At 41.4% G+C, this 25,790-nt stretch overlaps 1 protein-coding gene across 15 annotated transcripts in view; it reads left to right on the top strand.

The window, feature by feature from the left end:
* PTPRM (protein tyrosine phosphatase receptor type M) overlaps positions 1-25,790 on the top strand; it is a 409,846-nt gene that overhangs the window by 328,957 nt on the left and 55,099 nt on the right. For all 15 annotated transcript variants that reach the window (XM_028737325.2, XM_028737333.2, XM_077933147.1 and 12 more), the window contains one exon: positions 3,796-3,983. In XM_028737325.2, the coding sequence (XP_028593158.1) occupies positions 3,796-3,983 (188 nt within the window). The remainder of the gene's footprint in view (positions 1-3,795; positions 3,984-25,790) is intronic.

Genomic DNA, 25,790 nt, shown 5'->3' on the forward strand with positions numbered 1-25,790 from the left:
AGCATTTCCTATCATAGGCAAAAACTAGAAGACCTGCAGTGAAACTTCAAGGGCAGGGTCAAACACTATAAAACAGTAGGAAAGGAGAGTGGTTTTCAGCAGCTGAGCATTGGATTGGAAAGATGATTAATGTTTCCTTTGCCCATTGCTTTCCCTCTGCAACACCACCCCAATCCACTTTTGTACACATGCTGCAGCAAGCATGCACCTGGAAGCCCTCAGAGAAGGAAGGGGAAGAAATATCTACCCATGCGCAGAGCTGTAGGTACATATCACATCCCCCACAAAGCTTTTTATCAAGATTGATAGTCTACCATCATTGCAGAGTGTTCTGTCTAAATAATGACACTAAGAACTAGCTACATTGTTATATTCGCACCATGAAAAGCCATCAAGCTGTGACAGTTGCGAATTCTGAACAAGAAGGAAAAGCTGAAGGTGCTTATCTATTTATAAAAGTATTTATAGACCACCCTCTCATAAGATAGAGGTTTACCACAATATGCATACAGTACAGTGGTGCCCCGCAAGACGAATGCCTCGCAAGACGGAAAACCCGCTAGACAAAAGGGTTTTCCGTTTTGGAGGCGCTTCGCAAAACGAATTTCCCTATGGGCTTCCTTCGCAAGACGAAAGCCCATAGGGAAATCTCCGGGACAGCGGGGAAGCGCAGCGCGTCTTCCCCACTGTCCTCGGACCTCCTCCGAAGCCGGGCGGCGGGGCAGGAACACCTCCTCCCGCCGCCCAGCTTCGGAAGGATGCTCCGAAGCCGGGCGGCGGGGCAGGAACACCTCCCGCCGCCGCCCGGCTTCGGAAGGCTCCTCCGAAGCCGGGCGGCGGGGTGGGAACACCTCCCGCCGCCGCCCAGCTTCAGAAGGCTCCTCTGAAGCCGGGCGGCGGGGCGGGAACACCTCCTCCCGCCGCCCAGCTTCGGAAGGATGCTCCGAAGCCGGGCGGCGGGGCAGGAACACCTCCCGCCGCTGCCCGGCTTCGGAAGGCTCCTCCGAAGCCGGGCGGCGGGGCGGGAACACCTTCTGAAGGCCGGCGGGGGGCAAAAGTCTTTGTTCCCCCCTGCCTGCCTTCCCGGGAGAGCGGGAAGCGCGCTGCGTTTCTCCGCTCTCCCGGGAAGGCAGGCAGGGGGGAACAAAGACTTTTGCCCCCCGCCGGCCTTCAGAAGAGGTCCAGGACCTCTTCTGAAGGCTGGCGGGGGGCAAAAGTCTTTGTCCCCCCTGTCTGCCTTCCCAGGGGCTTTTAAATCGCCCCGGACAGCGGAGAAGTCCTCCGCTGTCCCGGGGCAATTTTAAAATGCCGCCCGCCAGCATTTTAAGATCTCCCCGGACAGCGGAGAAGTCCTTCGCTGTCCCGGGGTTTTTTAAAATGCTGGGGGTGGGAAGAAAAGCCCTTGTTCCCCCCCCCCCAGCCTTCAGAAGAGGTCAGGGGACAGACTGTCCCCGGACCTGGTCTGAAGGCGGTTTCCATAGGAACGCATTAATTGATTTTCAATGCATTCCTATGGGAAACCGTGCATCGCAAGACGAAAAACTCGCAAGACGAAGAGACTTGCGGAACGAATTAATTTCGTCTTGCGAGGCACCACTGTAAAATATAAAAACAGAATAAACGTTTCATTCAGATTACTGTTGAGCCAAAAGTTTTTTAGGTGGCTACATAGGCCTCTTGGCATAAAGCCTTGAAGAGATGCCTGAAAGTAAAAAGTGAGGGTGCCTGTCGGATCTCTGCTGGAAGAGCGTTCTGCAGCATGAGACGGCAACTCTACATGCCCAATTTCTTAAACGTAGGCAACAACTAGCAGGGCTCCTCCAGAAGATCTCCCTGATCAAGCTGGGATTTATAGGGGCAGGCAGTCCTTGAGGTATCCTGGACCCATGTTGTTCAGGGTTTTGTGTATGAAGACAAGAAGCTTGAACACTAGCATATGTCCATTCAGATTAGAAGAGCCAAAGATGCTGCTAACATCAATAGCTATTCTCACTAAGCTAATCCCCTCTTGCTCCTCAACTGCTAGGCAAGATTAATTGAGTGAGTTAACTGGAGATCAGAGCCTGTGGGCCAGTTTGGTTCTGTTCTTGTCATCAATATAACTGGAGAGAGGCTTTTGCAGTCTGGACAGAAACTTGCTATATGAGTAAATTAATGCTTAGGGTAGAATCCAATATCATTGTTTCATAGGCCATATCTCAAACCATGCATATAATGTTAAGATTATAGTGATGTAATTCTGGCACTGCAGCCTTATAATCTGTACAAATATTTAAAAATGAAGATTAGGATGAGTACATGTTTAACCACAAGCAGGGAAATCCCTGTCATCTTATAGTGAACCACAGAAAGATGCTATTAAATTCCAGCAGTAGGATGTCACATGAAGGTGTATTTATAAGGATACTTACAGAGCTAATCTGTTTATGTCTTACTTAGAAGTAAGTCCCATAGAGTTCAGTGGGCCTTACTCCCAGTTAAGTAGATACAGGATTGCAGCCTAAGCACACACAACATTTATAGGCAATATATTGAGATTTGCCCTATAAAAACTGTGGTGTCAATTAGCCCCATTGGAGCCACATGATGTAATGGGCTGTCATTTTAATACTTGAATAGGGACTTGCCAGCTGAAATATGCCTGCTTTTTTTTGAGAAACTCTCTAGCTTAGTAAGATGATAGGCTTGTTTAAATAACAGCTTTGTGGCAGATACAAACATATTTTGAAAATTGTTGCTTAGAGGGGGGGGGGAGCTATGATGAGACATGGTTTCAGTTTTAGGTTTCCCCCACCCTCTTCTTTTTGTTACACAGGAACTTAAAAGTGCCACCCCAACCTAGTAAAGTGGGGTGGGGGGAGAGATAATTATATTGGCTATTCTACACTACCCTTTATATTTAGTTGCTTTGCTAGGAAACCAAGCTGAAGACACTTAATTACAAACATTAAAATACCTGTAATTATTACTGCAGTACTGTTGCTTATGGCCTGTTTCCTTTTTCTTCTCCTCCTCCTCTTTTTCTCCTGATAAGTGCCAATAAATGGTAAGTTGCCCATTTGCCCCATTGAAGAGGTGTGGAGGGGGTGGGTGATTGTTTGCTTCATACCAGTATTGACCAACCTAGTTGGGGTTATGTTGTGTGTTGGCTTGCATGTCAGTTGACATATAACATTTCATGCCTTATGTGATGGCCCATGATATATTGCTTACTTGAAACTGCAGCATGCTAAATTCAGTCAAAGCATTAACCCAAATCAAACTACTCCTTGCATTTATCCTTGTGTATTTTCTTTCCTAGTGTTGTATCCAATCTACATTTCCATTTTTCTCCTGGCTTAATAACCCATATCATTTTATGCATTAAAAATTTTGCTTTCACTAACATGTCCTGAATCACTGTGAAAGAAAAAATAAAAAGTTTACTAATCCAGAAAACACTCAAGTCCTTTTTTTATATTACTGGGACTTGATGAAGTTTCAGCCTGAAACTTCTGCACCATTTACAACTAAACACCTAAAGAATTTATTAGTACAGTGAAATAAACAAACATACAGTATGGACTATACAGTGCTTTTCATTGTAAACCAATAGAGCCCTCTCTTTCCAATATATCTTGATAACTCCCCAAGTAAATTACTCAATTGAGTTTATTTTCATTATGGTTTAGCCCACCAAATAGTGATGATAGAAAATTCTGTTGGTGTCAGACGCCATCTCATAAAGGCAATGTATCATATACTTCTGTGGAAAACTGGAAATAGCTGGTATATTATTCAGTGTTCTTTTCCTAGATGAAACTCACACAATGGGCAGTGACACAAGCAGCTTGGTCCAGTCACACACCTACAAGAAGCGAGACCCTGTGGATGTGCCGTACCAAACAGGACAACTCCATCCAGCCATCCGTGTCGCCGATTTGCTGCAGCACATTACGCAGATGAAATGTGCAGAAGGCTATGGATTCAAGGAGGAATATGAAGTGAGTAAGCTTCAAGCTACACATGGTGCTCTGTGCTCTGTGGTGTTTCCCCTATCACAACCACATGTGTGTGTGTACTGCGAGAAGAACAGTTTCCTTGCAAAGCAGCAATGATACAGAAACGGGGGGGGGGGGGGGGGAGACGCTGTTTAAAAATATAAGAGTTGTGCTAGATGAAATCAAAGGCCAGTGTAGTTTAGCATCTCGTTTCCCACAGTGGCCAACCTGATTGTAGGGTGATAATTCTCTCCTGCTTCTGTTTCCCAGCAAATGGTAGCCACTGATAATCTTATCCTCCATGAATTTGTATAATCCCCTTTTAAAGCCTTTGATTAAGTTGCTGGCTTGCCATCACATCTTATGGTAGTGAAATCCATAGTTTTATTATGTGCAGTCTGAATAAATACTTCCTTTTGTCTGTTCTGAATCTATCTACCACGAACCAAATATTTCTTTCTTCGTAAACTTCTGCATCAGTGTATATGTGAAGTTAGGGTACATGTTTTTGCCCCAATGTGTTACAATTACTTACATTAACCACATTTAACATTTTATTGCCCATTCACCTAGTCTGGCAGTCTTTGACATTCGTTTTGAAGCTCATTGCAATCCTTTGTTCTAACCACCTCGAACAATTAGTTGTCATCAGCAAAGCCGATCACCTCACTGCTTATTCCTAAGGCTAATTCATCAGTTTTGAAAACTCTTTATTCCTTTTCTCTCCATTACCTTCTTTAATCACTTTAGCCATGTTGCAGTCCTCTTGGATTTGGTGGTAACTGTCCTGATCTGGAGTATACATTCTAGCTGAGTTAGATCTGTTTCAATTTTCAATAACTCCCAAATGTTCTAGGAAGTTGACTGTTCTTTCAACTTCCTTTTTACCAAGCCCCTAATTTTTTTTTAGAAGCTCATCCTTTGAAGTCAAATAATGTTGTCCTTCCTTGGGAATTGTTCATATGCATTAAATTTTATAACATTGTGGTCACTGTTTCCAATGAATTCAACAAAATTTACACCTTGTTCTAGGTTCTGACCACCATTTAGAATTCAGTTTAATGTTATCTCCCCTTTTGAATTTGATAGTGCTGCAGTACATGTTTCTTGTCATAAAACGTCTTCCATCAGGTCTTTGGAATCACTTAGGATTATACATGGCTGATTCCATGATCTACTGTTCTAGGGCACACTAATTCAGAATATCTGGAAAATTTTGCCTCTGTGTTATAGTTAGTGCATGTGCCGTGTGCCAACCCCTCCTCTGTCTATCCTAGCTGCTGGGCTTATGTTTTTGGTCAGACTAGGAGGAGATGCCAGTTTATCAACATCCTTTCATCCAGTTGAAGCTTATAAGCAGGGAGGTTTCTAGGAGAAATATTACACTACATTTGCCCTCCCATTACACAAAACTTTTTGATAGTTTGTCTTCATTTGGGCAGCACATTATTTTTTTCTTCATAAGAAAATACTTAAAAGCAACTTTATTTTCTGAAAACAGTGTGATCCATGCAGAAAAGCTGGGGTGGTTGGGGTTTTTTGTTTTTGTTTTTGTTTTGTAGTGGTTGATGCAGCCATTTACAGGGCCTAGCTGGCATTGTTGTTCTACACAAGTCTGCTGTGACATGACACATCCAAATTGCACCACCAACCTGCACTCTCTTCAAGTGTTCTTATTTCATATTCTGCAGCACCAGCTGCGTCACTCAATTGTAGTCATCACTACAGGTTATTTCTGTTGTATAGAGTATAAATAATGACCAAAACCAAAATAAGTATGGAATATTGAATGAAAATAGAGGATGTTAGCAAGCCGTATTGATACATCTGGAAATGCATGTACTACTTATTTTCTTGCTTCTCTGTTTACAATAATGATTGAGATAATGATTATGGTAAGGTTTAGAAAGAAAACTATTTGATGGCATCCAGGGACTTTTTAAAAACAGCCAGACACTTTCATAGACACAAACTTCATTAGATACTGAGTTGGAAATGGGGAAAATAAGGCAGGTAAGCGAGTAAAAAACCTGGCCAAGAGAAAGAATCCTCAAGTTCTTAAATAAATGATAATAGTATAAATAGACTTTTTATAGTGTGCATTGTCTCTCCTGAGCACCCATTAAAAATGAACTCTCTCTCATTTCATGTGATGATTTTGTAAAATTGCATTAGACAAATCCATATGGATGTGGCACTACCCATATGCAAATTGGGATCTAAAGGGAATCTGCACCAATCACTGCAATTCAAGGTTGCTTTTTTATATAAAAGAAATATTCCAAGCAGGTTACAAAATTAACAAAATGAGATAAATCCTATTTTGTCTTGTTAGGTTCCTATTTATTTATAATAATTTTTTTATGTGGCGATGATAACAACCTTGTTTCTTACCCACATGCCCACCTAATTGTTTATAGCAATATTTACTCTGTGGGTTTGACATGCGGCTTGTAAACTTTATTGAGAAATCTTTTTTTTTTTAGTTGAAAAGTAGTTTACAAATTAAGTAAATAAATTAAGTAATAATAACATTAACTCCTGTCCTCATAGGTAAATCCCATGAAGGACAATAAATATTTATTACGCATGAGAATAAATTTATTGTAAGCATATGTTAACCCTCAAGTGTGTGCAAGGTGACTCTTGCTACATTCATAAAGATATCTTCCAACAATTTGGTTTGCAACAAACTTTTTGCAGACAGGAACTGGAAATTCCTATCAGCCTACCCATGGCTTAATAACACCTTAATAATGGCTAAATAAAATTTGGGTGACCATGATCATGTACAAACTCACTCAAAATATGTCCCTTGCAACAAATCCAGTACCTAAACAGAAACCTATGGCATCCTAGTTTCCCTATACTATATCTCATTTGTGGAGTCGCTCCCAGAATATAAATGCACTCCTGCCAGATGCAGTCATGAGTTAAGGCATGCCCCTTTTCTGGTCCTATACATGATTTCTCATTTGGATCACCAATTCAACGCTCCTTACCATTCTTGTCCTTTATTGGTTTCATAGGTTTTGAAAAAAAAGGAAGGTATTTTTTCGGTGCAGCCAATGATTATTATATAAAACAATGTAGTTAGTTTTTCCTTTCTCCTATTATTATAGTTATTTATTGCATATCATGCTTTCATATATTTAATGTATTAATATTTGTGGTTGAAGTTTAATAAAAGGCATGTTTAAGAAAACAAACAGGGATAGTTTTCAAGAATCAGTTAATGAGTCAAAACATGCACACATACACACACACACACACACACACACACACATATTAGCTATTTACTCTAAAGCAGGGAACAATCCTTTCAGTGGGATGAATTTCTTGTAGAAATTCCACTTTTGTGGTTTCCAATTTGCATGTAAACGGATAATTACTGAACAGTTATATCCTCTATTAATAAGAGTACATTTGTGCAGTTTTGCACATTAAAGAATTCTGCAACAAACTCAATTCAGTATCTTTTGAGATCCATCATAGCACTCAGATCTACAGCCATCTGTTCACTGGTTCTCTTCTACAATGAACAAGACGGCTGTTCCTAAATAAACAATATTCCCATATCTCCCATTCTCTTTCATTGCCTTAAACTCTAGCATTCTTAATGACTATCCCCATTCACTAGTGTTGTGGGAGGGGAATGTTAACTGCCATAAAATTATGATTTGGAGACATCAGAAAATGCCTCCAGCGTTTTGGTATTGAACAAATGGCATCATGTTGGTCTACTTTGTGACTGAAGTTTGGGTGGGCATGGGGCTGTATTCTGCTGAGTCCAGACATGCATTTTAACTTTGGTTATTATCTTTACATCTTCAAGCTAGGTTGATTAGGATGAAGTTTGTCAATATGTCCCTGAAGTGTTTGGGAACTTCTATTATCATTTTATGTAGTGGGTGAAGTTAGGAAGCATGTCTTGTCTATACCGTAATATGGTTTGCTGCTTCACTTTGTAATTTTGGTGACATCAATTATGCTTCCCCAAGCAGAATGTGCAAATCACCAATATTCCACCCTGTTTGTTGACCAAATAATTTTGTCCTTTGTTTCATGTCACATGAAAAAGTTGGAATTCAGCGGCCTCTTTTTTCTCCTTGCACAGTAAATTATATGCTGGAGTTGTTCCTTTTTTTTTTTTTTTTTTTGTATTGTTCATTACATTTACAATTAGATTTTGTTCATTACCCTTACAGTTAAGTATGTAAGAAATCACATTGCAGCAGTACCTATTTCATGTTCTTCCTGCACAAATAAATACAGTGGTACCTCTGGTTAAGCACTTAAATCGTTCCGGAGGTCCGTACTTAACCTGAAACTGTTCTTAACCTGAAACACCACTTTAGCTAATGGGGCTTCCTGCTGCCGCCGTGCCGCCGGAGCCCGATTTCTGTTCTTATCCTGAAGCAAAGTTCTTAACCTGAAGCATTATTTCTGGCTTAGTGGAGTGTGTAACCTGAAGCGTATGTAACCTGAAGCGTATGTAACCCGAGGTACCACTGTATGTGAGAAGATAAATAATTCAGGTAAACATGTGGACAGAAAAAAGTGGGTTCCGTGAAGAGAGTGTTAGTAGTGAGATTAAAGAAGAAATGAGTAAGGTGTATTTGCAAACCTAGGGATTCTCACTGGAACTTTGAATTTTCTGTTTACTATTGAAAGAGAAAGCTTCCTTGCGTCTCATCCTTGCACCTTTGTCTGTCAGTTGCCTAAAGCATGTGTATGTTATTTTAGTAATAACAAGGGAAACCACATTGGGGATGGAACTACATGTGATTTATTTTTCAGTTTCACCCCTTGTTTTTGAATCAATTTGTGGTAGGGTCTGGGAAACTTTGAGACTGTGGATTAGGGATTTGACCTGGGTTTGATGGCCACACCAGTTGGAGATCCGCTTTTATGCATGGAAGAAAATTGACAGCACTGAAACCTGGTTCACTTCCCCAATGTGCTACACAGTGGCATGAAGTAGGCAGTGGGGAACAGACAAGACTGAACCTGTGTGCCTTTCCTTGGATGCCACCACAGTCAATGATGTTGTTGGCTCTCATGTTGAGCATTACTTGAGTTGCTGTTAATATTTTGTTTAACAGCCTCTGTGGCTGTATCTTCGTTTGTACTTCTGTCCCCTCTTTTTTCCTTGCCAATGTCTTCCTTGTCCTCTACAATTTCTTTCCCCACTGTAGCTGAAATGGGAGGTAACTTCTTAAAGAACATTAGCAGTGGAAGGAAGTCATGTTACTCTTTTTTTAAAAAAAAGAAATGGCAGTTGAAATTATAAATGTAGATAGTGAAAGAAAGCAGACAGCAGCACACCTTAGTAGGTAACTTTGTCAAAAGTTAGAAGGCTTCCCTCAGGCTCTAATCATGCCAATCATGCAACCTTATAATACAAGATGCAGTGATTAATGCACAAAAAGAACCAATCACAAAACAGTAAATTGCTTCAGGAGTTGCTTCTAATACCTGGACATTAATGGAACATCTCCCCAAAGGACTTTATCCCTTTTGTTGAAAAGGCTTACCAAGACCACACAGTGACCTGCCTCATCAGAAAAACAATGGAAAGAAAGATACTTCACTGTGGCTGGTGCTGCAGCGGGACCCATGTATTTATGTTTGTTCCACTGAACTTGAAGATGGTTCTTCCAGAATGGAAACTACTTCTCAGTTCAGGAGCAAACTCACAAACATCTGGTCAGTAGAGCTCACCAAGTCAGGAACAGAACTTTTAAAAAAAAAATTTAAAATTCCACTGCAGAGTTTAAAGGCTAAAATAATAGTCACGTAATAAATGAATAGGCATTTTTAAGCACAGCTCCATTTAGCAAGAGATGAGATAATCCTTCCTTGCCCCTCATCCACATATCCTGCCTTGAGTCTGAGTCTTATTTTCATACCCTTGTCTTACCACTAAGTCTCTGAACCATGTACTTGTTGTTCTGCTATTTGTTAATAGGCAAATCCCCCTCAGAAACATAACCTCATATGTAACAGCGCTAATACGGATTAGAACAGATATTCTATATTTTGCTTCATCATGCTCTCCAGACAAGTAGCCCTCTCTCTTATACATTTTGTGTGTCCCTAATCTCACCCAACTTTTGTTCACAATATTTTGAACAATAATGCTTAGCGTGTGAACTCTTCCCCTTCCTGGTTGTCTTAGTCTTAGCCAAGACAAGTCTTTAGAACTATACCTAATTTAGGAACCCTCCTTTAGCTCCTCCCCTTCTGCCTCTCCATAATAGTAACTAACAATGCAATCCTCACCATGAATTCAGTGTAATTTACTCCCAACAGCTGGAGACCCATGTTTGGGAAACGCAGTACACATAATACCATTAGGGAAGGGGGAAATAGGAAGGATCATACTATACATCACTGTATTGTCCAACATAACATTTATGGAAAAACAAAAACAACACACACTATATATAAATAATAACAAAAAAATTAACGAATACAGTTATATTTTGTTTGGCTGCATGCAAGTCTCTATCACCATTTTAAATGAAAACACTAGTTATTATGATTCAAACAAACATTAACATTTTGGTTTAAAAGTTAGCAAAGTGAATCAACCTTAATAGTCACTGATTTTTGCAATTTGAATTATATTGTTTTCCCATGTTTGTGTGTTACATTGCTAATTAGTTCCTTCACGGACATCCCAAAAAAATTAATTCTCTATTTAATGGTTTCACCTGTCAATAAAAGAAAATGAAAAGCAAAATATTAGCACTGGTATTTAACATAGTCAAGTGGAATCTGTAGATACCACTTAGTTATGCAGCTATGGGAGTCTATTATTCACCAAATAGGTAGCCTGCTCCTGTTCTCAAATCACATGCATGCCCCATTACCCCAGTATGATAACTCAAAAAAGTTACATTGTGTTTGCAACTACTGAGATCATCAACAGGCTTACTGTATTAACCAAAGGCCATAAAACAATAATTACATAGTACAAGGCATCAAGTGTTTAAAGAAAGGGCATCAGAGTTCATAAGTGTCATCTGTTATCTCATACCCAGCTTAACTTCCGTTATGCCTCCAGATCACCATCACAACTTGTTACAGTAATGCCCATCTCTCTTTCTTATCTTTCTTGCAGCCAGAGCATAAAGTGCCACTTTATGTATTAAAAAATCTGTTAGCGTCCCTCAAAAGAAAGCCATGGCCTGCTTCTAGGAATTAGCAAAGGTTTCAGGAATCCATCTCTTGTATCCCTATACAAAGAGCAGATTAGCAAGTAATGTATGATATTTTCCACCTGTGGTTGGCTACATATGCAGAGTCTGTCATCATATGAAACCCTATTGTAATGGGCACCCAAGGCCTCCATGGGCATCACTTGGAATCTGAGCTCCAAATCGAGCCTGATCTAGGACTTTCTTGTAATACCCGGGCCCAGGAGCAGAGGAAAGGTGGTGCGGTGGAGGCAGGCCACCCTGGGTGTCACCATTGAGGGGGGTGACAAAATGCCGGGTGGCACTCACCGCGGGGCCAAGCCATGTGTCTCTCCTGAGAGTGACGCGGTGGCTTGGGCACCTGCAGGCTCTGCCCTGCCCCAAATGGTCCGTCTGCCACCTCCCCCTCAGCTGTAGGGCAGCTGAGTGGGAGGACGCAGACAGACTCCTCAGCAGCCCCACAGAGCGTCCTGCCCTTGCTCACCCTGCCCTGCCCTATGGGCGGCTGGCCCCGCCCCCTGGGTGCACGGCACACACGCCACCCCCAGGCGCCCCATTGGCTTGTTCCACCGCTGCCCAGGCCTCCAGGTCATCCTAATGTGAGAACTCATTTGCAGAGAAGGGTTTGCTTGAGGGCAACAATGGTACCTTGAGGCAGGGAACATGACTCGAGTAATTTTCAAGAAAAAAATCTTATCCTAGACTCCTGTTTAGAGCAACTTAAGAGTACAGTGGTACCTCGGGTTAAGTACTTAATTCGTTCCAGAGGTCCGTACTTAACCTGAAACTGTTCTTAAGCTGAAGCACCACTTTAGCTAATGGGGCCTCCTGCTGCTGCCGCGCCGCCAGAGCACGATTTCTGTTCTCATCCTGAAGCAAAGTTCTTAACCTGAAGCACTATTTCTGGGTTAGCGGAGTCTTTAACCTGAAGCGTATGTAACCTGAAGCGTATGTAACCTGAGGTACCACTGTACAGAAGATATCTTTACTGAGGCAGAGTAAAGGTGTGCACCGGTAATGTCACAGCAGCCGCAACTTTCAGGCTAGGTGGGCTAGATAGAAGCAGCAGCCCAAGTTTAGGGAGTCCAAGATCAGGACAAGGATGACAGAAGCAATGAGGTCATTCCAGCGGGTCAGCACACCGACCTCCCAAGCTTTTAAATGTAAAGGCTGGCTTACTCACAAACCCCCTGGGCCTTGTGAGAGTGTTGTGAGAATTGTGATCATGCAGACCTGCATTGTGTTGGGGATAATGTGTCTGTTACAATTGATGAAAACATTGCTGGGTCCTGGGTGAACAGGCTCCCCCCTCCCCTGCCCAAAAAATAACTTCAAACACTGGTTCCTGCACCCTGAACAATTGATTAAGGCCCTCCCCAGATTCCATTGGTGCTCTTCTGTCCCCGTGAGTTGGGAAGGGAGTGAGGAGCCCTGCTTCCCCATCCAGAACAGCCATTTACTGGAAGATAGAAGTACCTGCCTCTTCTGACCTCTGTTCTTCAGTCTCAGAGCCATTTCCTCTTCCTCTCCCCCCTCCTCCTCTTCACCTGTCACTCCATGCCTAAGCCTGGCAGGACTCATAAAGCTATATAAAAGCATTGGACTGCAAGGCTTGTTTCCAGTGCAGTTCCCAGCAGCACAAGGATTTATGATTGCATAGCAGGACTCCCATCCTCTGTACTCTTGTTTCCTCCCCAAATCTGCTCAGCAGGAGGTACAGGAACACATTTTTGTGGTGGGGAGGAAAGTTCCTTTTCAGAAATGTACATCATTGCGCTGACGGGATACATAACGTAGCACTGCATTGTTTACAAGTCATAGTTATCTTTGGGTGCATTTTGGTTGAACTTGTCAACACAGACCAGGAAGAGCAATTTTACTAGGATAGCAGTCATGTAGTCATCAGGTTAGATCTCTATCTAGCATGTTATTCATAGTAAAAAAAAGGGGGGGTAAAGGACACCCTGGACAGTTAAGTCCAGTCAAGGGTGACCGAGAGATCACTCCGTCACAGGGATTCGAACCACTGACCTTCTGACTGGCAAGCCCAAGAGGCTCAGTGGTTTAGACCACAGTGCTCTGGTTTCCATCACGATGTCCTGTTGCGCCAGAAGTGGTTTAGTCATGCTGACCACATGACTCAGAAAGCCGCCTGTGGACAAACGCCGGCTCCCTCAGCCTGAAAGCAGTCACCCATAGTCACCTTTGACTGGACTTAACCATCCAGGGGTCTTTTACCTTTTTTTATTCATAGTAATATAGATGGATACTATTTTATTATGTTCATCAAGATTCTGAGGTACGTCTGTATGCTGCATGGGTCTTTGGACAATTTGTCTTCTTGTATGGAAACAAAGAGCTTTGTTTGAAGACAGTGTGCTTTCAATTATATATGAGAGATAAATTCAATACAGAATTGATATGATGAAGTAACAGGCAACCTGCAAAGCAATGGCTGCTGGCCTGATATATGTGTTATTGAAATATGGCACTGAATTTTTGATCATATATAATAATAGTTTCTTCATATGTTACATTTCTTTTAAATGGCTGTCTTTTTAGCTCTATTTTTAAAATAAGCAGATTCTATTAATGCATACAGAAATCAACATCTTTCATTCATATGGATAGTGTGCATTAATTTTATTGGCTGCAAAAGCAATATAACTTCTTTTATATTTTATTATAAGACCATTAAACATCCATTTATTTACTTGTAAATTATGCAAATGATTTTACTTGCAATTACAATGTTCACTATTAATTATAAATGCACCCTTTACATATTGCATGAATTGTATTTGTTTATCTTTAGATAATTAGATATTTCAGTCTATTGCTTTTTTATAACTAAAATATTATTCTTGGCTAAATAATACATTTTGAATCACATTAAGCTATTTTAGCCATGAAATCCGTCTAATTTAACTTTAGTTTATCTGTTGTATTTTTAAAGCATGCCCATATAAATTTATGATGCATTTGTCTTAGGAGATCAGAAGTCTTGGTGAAACATTTATCAGTGACAAAGAACAGGTTTTGTAAGCATGTCTTCTTCTTAAGCAATTTTAAGATTTAGTATTCATCTGACTTCACACACACACACTTTTTTTGTAGACTCTGTTTTCCCATTAAAAAAGACTGGCTTATTTATGGATGAATTTAAATCCCAACTAGAAAGACATCTTAGTTTGATTAAAGCTGTTGCTGTTTAGAAAGTCAAGATTATAGCACGGTATGATTCACAAATCTATTAACATACTGGATATGTGTGAAAATACATTGAGGAGCACAGGAAATTGGGGTTGGAGAAAGCGCCCTGGTCAATTTACTTTATGGAACCCCATAGCCGATGAAGTGGGACATATTTTGTCAGCTGACACAGGCAGGACCAAAGATATTTGGGAAGTAGGTCTGACTTCCTCAGTTTTTCTCTCCTGCCTAACACAGCAGTACGTTACTCAGCGGCTCTCACTGACCTAAGCTACATTTATTGGCTTATTGGAAGAAAAAGACTTAAAGGGCCTATTCACATCAGCATTTACATATGTAGTTAGGTTTGCCAGCTTTTAGGGTGGGAGGAGCACCTATTCCCTTAAGGCGGCAAGACAAGCAGGATGTTGACATGCACAGTAGCCCTGTCAAAAAGAAAAATGGCAACTCTGTGTATTGGTTCCTAGCCTATGGCAAATGAGCAGATGTTTCTACCACCAGACACAAAATTCTTCCTTTGGTGCATGGCTGCAAAAAAGGAGTTTTGTGCAGTGCCTTGACAAAAGTTGAATCGTGAACCTGGCAGCAGCTACATGTGTCTGGCTAGTAGCTTGCTGGGAAGCAACAGCCACAGGATTCTACAGCATTTATTACATGCCCACATGGTCTTATGAATGCAACTTAAATATGAGTACATGCAAGTACCCCTCACTTTCATGGGTCACAGGCCAGCATCTTAGTATGCTAATAACTATGCAGCATTGTTAGCAGATAATTGCTGTGTACATTATTTCAAGCAATCTCTAATGGATTTAATGAGAAACAGATGTCAGGCATTTCATTTCAATGCCTTACAAAGGAAATATTTCTAGGAACTCAATTTTAAAATGTTCGTTTTATGGGCGCTTGCAGAAAATAAAGACTTCAGCTAAAGTTTTGTTCTTTTTTTAAAAAAAAGAAAATATTCTGTGACTTGAATTTAAGTCCCTGGTTCTTTAAAAGGGTATGTTACATAAATCTACAATGTGGAGAAATCATAATATTCTCCAGAGAAACAGTATGTTCATATTTTTTAAGTATACACAACATTTAATACGGAGCGTATTAGAAATACTGAAGAATTGCATTCTCATTCTAAGTGAATGAGGGCAGGAGACACTTTTGAATGACTCCTGCAGATCTCATGAGGGAGTTACTTGGTGTCTTGGCTATGATGCTTGCACATGTCTTGCTATTCCCTCTGCAGGCATCCTGTAAGTGAGCTTTCGGCAGATGCACCACTGAGCTCTCATGTGTTGGCAGCTCAGTTGTTGGGGAATTGTATTCTGAAAAAAAGCAGGTCGAAATGCTAAATGTATGTAAACCTCTTAGCTACTTGGACCTTTGCCTCCTGCTGGAAAAAAAAAGTATGCTAACTGAATTAAAAGGGACGCAGGTGACGCTGTGGTCTAAACCAGTGTTTTTCAACCACTGTTCCGCGGCACACTAGTGTGCCGCGAGATGTTGCCTGGTGTGCCGTGGGAAAAATTGAAAAATTTGAAAGATTTTTTTTAAAAAAAAAATGTCAAATTTTCGCCCACAGGCAATCCGCTCTCATCCGATTCCCCATAGAGAGCAGCGGGGCTCTGACATCTCCCTCTCTGCACACAGTGGTGGTGTGCCTTGGGATTTTTTTTCATGAAACAAGTGTGCCTTTGCCCAAAAAAGGTTGAAAAACACTGGTCTAAACCACTGAGCCTTGGGCTTGCCAATCAGAAGGTCGGCGGTTCGAATCCCCGTGATGGAGTGAGCTCCCGTTGCTCGGTCCCTGCTCCTGCCAACCTAGCAGTTCAAAAGCACGTCAAATTGAAAGTAGATAAATAGGTACCGCTCTGGCGGGAAGGTAAACGGCATTTCTGTGCACTGTTCTGGTTTCACCAGAAGCGGCTTAGTCATGCTGGCCACATGACCCGGAAAAACTGTCTGTGGACAAACACCGGCTCCCTCGGCCTGTAAAGTGAGATAAGTGCTGCAACCCCAGAGTTGTCCGCAGCTGGACCTAACTGTCAGGGGTCCTTTACCTTTACCTTTTAATTGAATTAAGGCAGGTTTTTTTTATTATTATTGCATTAGATATTTGCTCTTTGTGGTTATTTTTATCAGTATAGCGTGTGTAAAATTGTGTGTGGGTATGAGAGAGAGATGAAACCCCAATTTTATTAGACCAGTATAAGATTAGCATTTGTTAGCCTTGGATATTCAAACAACTTTGAAAGCATTAAAGTATAATTGATTAAACAGGCAGCAATTTATAATTCATACTGTACTTGAAGAGAGTCTGTTTTAGCTTGGTATGCCTTATTATGCTGAAGTAGTGAATATTCCTGAAGTAGTTCTGGCAGTCTAGTATGCTGTCTCCCCTCCCCACCCCCGCAACCTGTTTATTATTTTGGTCAAGTGATGGGAGCGATTCCTTCCACATGCAGCTGAAAGCAGTATTCCTCATGGGAGCATTTAATCCCCCCCCCCTCTCTCTCTCTTTCTCTCTCTTTTTTTGTTTTTTTTTTTTTTTTTTGTTAATTAGGAACAAAGTTAAACGTGTTGAAATCCAAATTAACAAATTTGTTATTAACGCATTCAAAAAATTAATAAGTATAAATATTCCAAGGTTCTTTCACACACGTAAACCCCCTCCACCTTTGCAGATTTCACTGATGTCATTAGCAGAACTGGGGGGGCGGGGAGAGTAGTAGTCCCTGAGTAGCTACATTCATACAAAGGTTGTAATAGGCAGGGAACGTACCAATAGGACTAGCCAAAATTATTTCACAATTCTGGATCATTCATTGGTGGAAAACAAAATAAGGAAAATATCAGAATAGGCCTTTGATAGAAAAGAAAACATATACAGTGGTACCTTGGGTTAAGTACTTAATTCGTTCCAGAGGTCTGTACTTAACCTGAAACTGTTCTTAACCTGAAACACCACTTTAGCTAATGGGGCCTCCTGCTGTAGCTGCTCCGCCGGAGCCCGATTTTTGTTCTCATCCTGAAGCAAAGTTCTTAACCTGAAGCACTATTTCTGGGTTAGCAGAGTCTGTAACCTGAAGTGTATGTAACCTGAAGCGTATGTAACCTGAGGTACCATTGTATAAATGTGCTTTAAAATCATTTGAAATTAACCATATTGTTTATATGAGTACTGATTTTGTTTTCTAGTTAGACTTTTTGTTGTTGTTGTTGTTAAAGCTGTCATTTGTGTTCTCCACTATGCTGTTGACCTAATCATAAAGTAATGATGACAACAATCTAATGCCAAATCAGTATTATGGAAGTGACACTTGGATGGATAGAATGTTGGATTAAGCCAATATGTTTTCCTTCTTAATGCTTCAAACTGGATCTGGCTCTCTAGAGTCAGCAGCTGTGTTTGTGTGTCAGCTAAATATGATTCATTCCTCAATATATCCAAAGGTATATTCAGACAAAGAATTAAAACGAATTATTTACTCTTACCTTGGATTCATAAATATACTAGTTAAGGTAAAGGTAAAGGTACCCCTGCCCGTACGGGCCAGTCTTGCCAGACTCTGGGGTTGTGCGCCCATCTCACTCAGGAGGCCGGGGGCCAGCGCTGTCCGCAGACACTTCCGGGTCACGTGGCCAGCGTGACATCGCTGCTCTGGCGAGCCAGCGCAGCACACGGAAACGCCGTTTACCTTCCCGCTAGTAAGCGGTCCCTATTTATCTACTTGCACTTAGGGGTGCTTTCGAACTGCTAGGTTGGCAGGCGCTGGGACCGAACTACGGGAGCGCACCCCGCCGCGGGGATTTGAACCGCCGACCTTTCGATCGGCAAGTCCTAGGTGCTGAGGCTTTTACCCACAGCGCCACCCGCGTCCCAAAAATACTAGTTACAGAACTGTTATTTGACAGTTCTTCACAGAAATCCTTCCAATCCCCTTCACCATATGGACAATACCTTGTCAGGTGATTGGTCCACTTAGCTCAGTATTGTCTACAGGATGGGGAATAATTCTAGAAAGTTGAGATCAGAGTGATCCCCTCCCTCCATGGATTGGAGCACCAATAACCCCTGAAGTAAAGCCCAAAGCCCAGGCTGCCTGAGGCATCTGAATGAACCTGGTAGTCCTGGCATGTGACCAGCAGGGCCTGCCAGAGAGAGACCCCATTGTATGCCTGCAAAAAGGTTAATCTGACCCTCAGATCCTCTTTCATTGCCTGCATAAGCCCACCCCCACATAAATGGAGAAGGCAGACAACCAATTTGCAAAGGTGCATTGCACCTGAACCTTTTTTACCTTTCCTTGAGCCATCTGATTTTCTGTTATCCCATTTACCATTTTCTGTCTCTGGGGGGCAACATGGGGAACATAGTCTTCATTCAAAATATGTTCCCTGACTTACTTCAATAGGTGAATGCCAGAAGGATCCTCAGAATCCATGTACAGTACTGTGATTTGATTCCGGAGAGTCCTTGCTACCCCTTTTTTGCTTTATGTGCTTGGGCACCCTGGCGCCACTCTGGCAACCATTACCTGTCCAGGGGTGCCTTACTGCCGCTATCTGAAGCCGTCGACTCACCTGAGCACTCCCTACTGTTCCCCACTGTCTGACAGTGGGCAGAGGCATGGATATAAATTGATGTTTGCATAATAGGCTAGTTTCTACACACCCTCACCCACTGATCACTATACAGCATTATCAGAGTTTAAGGGCACATTCCAGCCAATAAAAACACTCAGGGAGGGTGCTTATCCCTCAGTTTCCCTACCTCCGCTCCAGGCAGAGAATTTACACAACTTGGGAAACATTTTTTTGGCATAATAACCAAATTACTTAATTACTATATCAGGATATAAGATTAATCTCAGCACATCTGATTGCATGTGTTTTAACCTGCAGGGGAGAGAGAAGAAGAAGTAATTTTTCCCCAAACTTTATCCTTGAGTATGTAAAATACGTTATTCTTTCTTATTCATACACAAATAAGAATAACGTATTTTACGTACTCAAAGGCATGATCATACACTTATATTGTTAAGCTTACCAATATTATACGAACCAGGTAGGACAGACAGCAAAATGGCCTGCCTTTATAGAAGTGGGGGTTGTTCATCCAATATTGGAACAAAATGCAAGGAAACAATTCAACCATATGATGTACTAGGAATAATCTGAGAGTAATCTTTTTTTTCTAAGAACATAAGAAAAGTCTGCTAGATCAGGCCAATGGCCCAATCCAGACCAGGGACTCCACTACACAGCTGCAAACGAAACATTCTAAATGTGTTGTAAAGTGCAGTATACAAATGTGACACTAGATGGCGACAGTGAGCTATGCCAAATTAAATGTATTTTTCAAAACGTTTTTTAAAAATGCATTTACACAGTGTTGTTTATATGTGTGTAGATTCCACCCAGCATCCTGTTCCCACGGTTGCTGAATATTTGCCTGTGGGAAACGACTTACTTCCCCCCCTTTTTTTTCACCCCCTGCTTCTAGCTGTTTCTAATGTTTACTTACTAGGTTAATTAACTGATTCTGTTCTACCTGGATGTATTTTGTTTTCAAAATGATATCAATGAGCAATGGCAACAACTATGATAACAGAAACCATTACTTAGTTAACCATTCTATGGAAAATTCAGAATACAGTGGTACCTCGGGTTAAGTACTTAATTTGTTCCGGAGGTCCGTTCTTAACCTGAAACTGTTCTTAACCTGAAGCACCACTTTAGCTAATGGGGCCTCCTGCTGCCACTGTGTCGCCGCTGCACAATTTCTGTTCTCATCCTGAAGCAAAGTTCTTAACCCGAGGTAATATTTCTGGGTTAACGGAGTCTGTAACCTGAAGCATATGTAACCTGAAGCATATGTAACCCGAGGTACCACTGTATCATAACAATTTCTTTTTGAACGTATTTCTAACACCCTTGGTTTGCCCAGTAATATGGAGGGACAGATTTATTTAGCAAGGCACTGGACATAAATTGGCTTGTGGACCAGTTGCCATGAACAGCAAGTTTTAAATAAGCCCCACAAGGTGGCAGTCTCATTCATATGGTAAAGGTAAAGGTACCCCTGCCCGTACGGGCCAGTCTTGACAGACTCTGGGGTTGTGCGCCCATCTCACTCTATAGGCCGGGGGCCAGCGCTGTCCGGAGACACTTCCGGGTCACGTGGCCAGCGTGACAAGCTGCATCTGGCGAGCCAGCGCAGCACACAGAAACGCCGTTTACCTTCCCGCCAGTAAGCGGTCTCTATTTATCTACTTGCACCCGGGGGTGCTTTCGAACTGCTAGGTTGGCAGGCACTGGGACCGAGCAATGGGAGCGCACCCCGCCGCGGGGATTCGAACCGCCGACCTTTCGATCGGCAAGCCCTAGGCGCTGAGGCTTTTACCCACAGCGCCACCCGCGTCCCTGCCCATTCATATGGACATAGATATAAATATTTTTTCCAGTTTTGATCCATTATAAAAGATTTTGAAAAACTGCTGGGATATGGGAAAAGGCCTGGAAAAAGTAGATTACACAAATTAGCACATCAAACAGAAAATGTTGTTACATCTTAGGAAGTGTAAGTAACTTATTGGGGAGAAAGTATAGGAGCACTCCTAAATCTTAACAGAGTGAAACATTAAGAGGACAAATGGCTAAACCTTGAAAATCTCAAATTAGAAATAAAGCATAAAGTAGTGATAGCGTTGATTTACTGTTACGACAAACTATCAAGGGAACTGGTGTTGGATTCTTCATCATGTACAATCTTTCAGCTCGGGCCAGACTTAGTACAAATGAAGTGCTTCCACCAAATATGATATAATAGGTTAGATCTACAGTAAAGTTGTACCAGAAAGAAATTCAGTTGAGTATCAGATCAGGAGGTCAAATAAAGATCAGACACTCTGTCTCTCTCCTTCTAAACACCTTTGAGTTCTCCTAAGCCTGCTGATCCCTCCTTCTTTCACAACTTTTCAGCTGCATAAGCAAAGGCACTCACCACTTGATTATCAGGAAAGGGGTGACTTGTCATGAACCATGTCATAGAGAATACTCTTGAGCACCAAGTTTTCCCCCTGGTGGCTATGAAAGATTGAACTAGTCAATTTTATTTGAGAAAAATTGAATTGGCTTTGTAAAATAAAAGCCATTTTATTGTTCAGGATTGCATCCTTTTCATACGATTAGAACTGCATTTTGATAGCCGGGTGAAAAGTAGCGCTTGTGGGAGAGCAGGAGAAGAAATATTTCTGGGGGGGGGGGGTTAGGGGGACACAGTTGTGAAAATGTTCACTATTCTTCCATTATTTTTATGGTCACAATTTCTCCTATCTTTTGCTGTTTCAGTGCCATTTTTTTCTTTCTAATTGCTCTAATTCCTGGAGTCCATTTGGGAATCGTGTGATAAATGGCATGTAACAATTCCGCAAAGCCAACAAGTTTTGGCTATGGTACCACTGAGAACAAGCAAAGCCAGTTCAGAGTGAGGACAATGTTTCCTGAATAGCAAACACTTTCACGTCTCTGAAAAATTGCCAAAAAGGAGGGTATGCTCACAAAAAGAACAATAATACTTTTGGCTAAGCAACATAACAATCCAGGTTTTTCCCCCTAATATATATATTTTTAAAAAAAACATTAACAATATTGATCATACTGTTTAATTGTCAACATGCTATTTGTTATATGCCTTGGAATAAATAAAAAAACTTGTAGTTTAATGCTTTCAGCGGTGTTCAAACTACAGTGCATAACTGGGTGGCATAAAGAATTGGCTTCTTCATTATTTTGTATAACTTTGCTTTCATGAAGATGGCAGTGGCTTTGTCTAAAACAGGCATAGACAAACGCGGCCCTCCAGATGTTTTGGGACTACAACTCCCATCATCCCTAGCTAACAGGACCAGTGGTCAGGGATGATGGGAGTTGTAGTCCCAAAACATCTGGAGGGCCGAGTTTGCCTATGCCTGGTCTAAAACCTTGCCTGCACAGATACCATTTTTGTTCAATACTTGTGCAACTGTTGTGCACAATGGGCATGTCTTCAGGGCTTTGTTTTGGCTGGAACTTGCCAAAGCATCCTTAAAATGATGGTTTGCATGGGAAACTATGCTTAGGGTGCCTGACAGTTTTAATATAGAGAATTTAGGATCTGTACAGCTTCAGATTCTATAATGGTAGTTTAAGGCTTTATCTGTAGTTTCTTAATTTAAGATGTTAGTAGTGAAACTGTCTGAAAAAGAGAGAGAGAGAAAGAAAGAGAGTCAGAAGCCGAAACATTTCTAAGGGCCCATTTTTTTTACATTCAGCAGAGTCCAGTTCTCAGTTTATACCATTTTAAGCTGCAGGAAAGCATGTTTGAATGCTTTCTCATGGATAAAACTGAAATCAGCACTCTGGTTTACTAGTTTTCTATTTTCAGTGAATAATTTTATGGAGTAGTATTTATCCTGGAATCCCCCACCTGCAGTTTCACATGGTACAGTCTGAGAATAGCTTTACCCCTTGAGTCTGCCAAATGTATAAGCCAGCCATGAATTGTGATGTGACAAGTTCTGGTATTCCATTTTATTATTGTGGACTCACTTTCAATGTATATTATAGAGTAGAATTGTAAAAGACAAGCAAAACTCTAAAACTTGTATCCATACTGCATGGCAAACCTACAGCACATAATGTATAACTCTGACATCGGTACCCTTCTGGGTAATAATATATCTATTTATGGGAATAGGGAGTTCTCATTTTAAATATCTTGTTGCCATTTTGTACTTGCAGTCTCCTGAGTTGTGCAATTGGGACGTGTAATTATATCTTTCAGAAATTGATGAGGGAAGGTTGATCTGGAGAAGGTTTTAGAATCACTAGGCATGTGCTTTGCTTAGGGAAAATATATGCTTGTTTGTGAAATGTTCAATTTCCTTATACACAGTATTCAGAAATAGTTTTGAAAATGCAAAGTAGTTGATATTCATGGAGTGGTTTCATTTTATTGTATTATAGACGTTCTACTATTATGAGTGTTTCCATGGTTCACTGACTTGCAGCAGAATATATGAGATATAGTCAGAAACAACACTTTAATTACATACTATAAAGAATGAAATTGGGGTTTATTTGTGAAAATGCCACATACATTTCAGTGAAAGCATTTGTTCAACCCTCCTGAAACCATTTTTATTGCAGGAAGGGGGGCGGGACTACAGCTTGAGAACAAATGTAAATTTTAGATACACAAACATACACACACACACACACACCCCTTGTACATTAATTATATCATAAATGTGTATATTGAACCTAGGGAATTCTTTGAATAAGAGGAGAATTATAAAAACTTATCTGCTCACTCTAGAGGTTCATTGTTTTAGAGATAAATCTGAAAGACAATTTACTTTGTTACAGTTAACTATGGTGCCAAGGAGTGTGTTGCTACAGTTGAATTTGAGTTGTTGTTCTTCGTACATTCTTCAGATTAATACAGAATAAGCCTCATATAGAAATCTTCCCTTTTGGAAGACCCGGCATTAGAATTTAAAAGGAGAAGAGGCTGCTAGAAGTCTCTAAAATTTAAATTGGTTTTTGTGAAAATTATTCTTAAAGTACTTATAGTTAAATAGAGAAGGATGTTCTTTCTATTCAAATTTTTAACTTTATCTTATAAGGGTTTTAAGTCCTGTTCATAAGTTTTATTAGGGGAGACTGAGCATTTATATTGGTGGATGGCAGGTCAGGGAGAGAGAAAGAGGCAGAGAAATGGAAGCTCTTTCCTACAGCACTCACAGGCCTAAAGATACCACTTATGCATTCAGAATCAGACAACTGCTGTTGTATTTACTAGAGAAAATATTATTCACAATGAAGGATTATTATTTCTGAGGAGAGTGAGCATACATAGGAAGGTGCAGGTTCATGACCGCTGTCCTCGGTGCTTTTGGCATCCATTCTGAAACAGCCTTCATACCAACAAATTGTACACATGGGAACACTGTATGCTCCTGGTTCTATGTACAGAGCCTACGCCCAGACATACAGGCTCTTTCATAAGTTATGCTGAGCACAGGTAGGGCAGGTAATGGGGCCAAGCAGGCACAAACCATTTCTGCCGCACACAAATCCCTATGGCAACAGAACTCTAACCAGGGATGTCAGATAATTCCATCAGAAAGGGAAACGAGAGTGGGAATTGCTGCCATTCTCATTTTCGTCGGAGGTCAGGAATGGAAATCATGCAAGCAAAGACAAGTAGTATCCGCTGCCTTTGTTGTTTGTTTTTTTAGCCCACAAACATCATGTAAATATTTACTGTGTTTTCTGGATTGTTTTAGTTGTCCCTTTTCCATTGAGATACACTGAAATCAATTACATCATTATTTACATTAGATCTGGTCCTATAGCAGATAGGAGACAAGCAATGTGGGTTGTAGTGAAAGCCAAGCTGTAGCGGAAGAGAAACAGCTCTGCCTGGGACAAATACAGCCTGGGATGGAAATCTGTCTGCCTACTTTCATCCCTAGTTGACCAGTGAATGTGCACTCCTAACCCAAATGAATTAATTCTTAAATAAACCTGATTAAATAATATAGTGCTATGGTTAAGCAAATATTGAACCAGGTTATCTGCATGATGAAAACATTTTCCCCTTCCTGGAAATTCAATAATCTTATGAGGTATTGTAAATAATGATTTTAACAAAACAAACGTAGACATGAATTGCATGCAAAGAGGTATTGCCTAAGGAAAAGCCATTTAGCCAAGTGCCATTAGCTATAGAAGTCTTTTCTTCAGTGGAAAGCCTTTATAACTGAATTGCGTCTTATTGGGTCCCCCTTATTTAGGCTGCATAATGGAGTTCTGTCCTTTTAAAGAGAAATCCAGTCATGACAAGTTGTCCCAACCTTAATGATCCAGTGAACAATATGGAATAAATGAATGATGCTCCTTTCTCATGGACTGCATACACACCATGCATAAAAACACATTTAAAGCACATGACTCCCCACCCCATCTTAGCAACTATCAGTGGCGTAGCGTGGGGGGTGCCAGGGGTGCCGGCCGCACCGGGCGCAACATTTTGGGGGGCGCGTTTGGTCGGCCCCCCTCGAGGAAGCGGGAACCTCTCCAAGGCACAGCGTGCCGTCGGTAGAGGAAAAAAGCCGCGCAGCAGCAGCAGCAGCAGCAGCAAAGTCGGGAGGAGGAGGAGGTGGAGCGAGCCTGCTAATTCCTTGCTGGGAATTAAGCGGCTCAAGACTCTCTCCACTGGCCGCCTGGGTAGTGAGCCGAGCCGAGCAGGGAGTCTGGCGAGGGGGCGGGAAGAGACTTTCCCCCCTTTTTTCCACCTCGCCTGGTCAAAAAGGAGAGCGGAGTCTCCTCAGGGCGCCCTCAG

This window comes from Podarcis muralis, chromosome 8 (assembly GCF_964188315.1).
Source record: "Podarcis muralis chromosome 8, rPodMur119.hap1.1, whole genome shotgun sequence".
NCBI lineage: Eukaryota > Metazoa > Chordata > Lepidosauria > Squamata > Lacertidae > Podarcis > Podarcis muralis.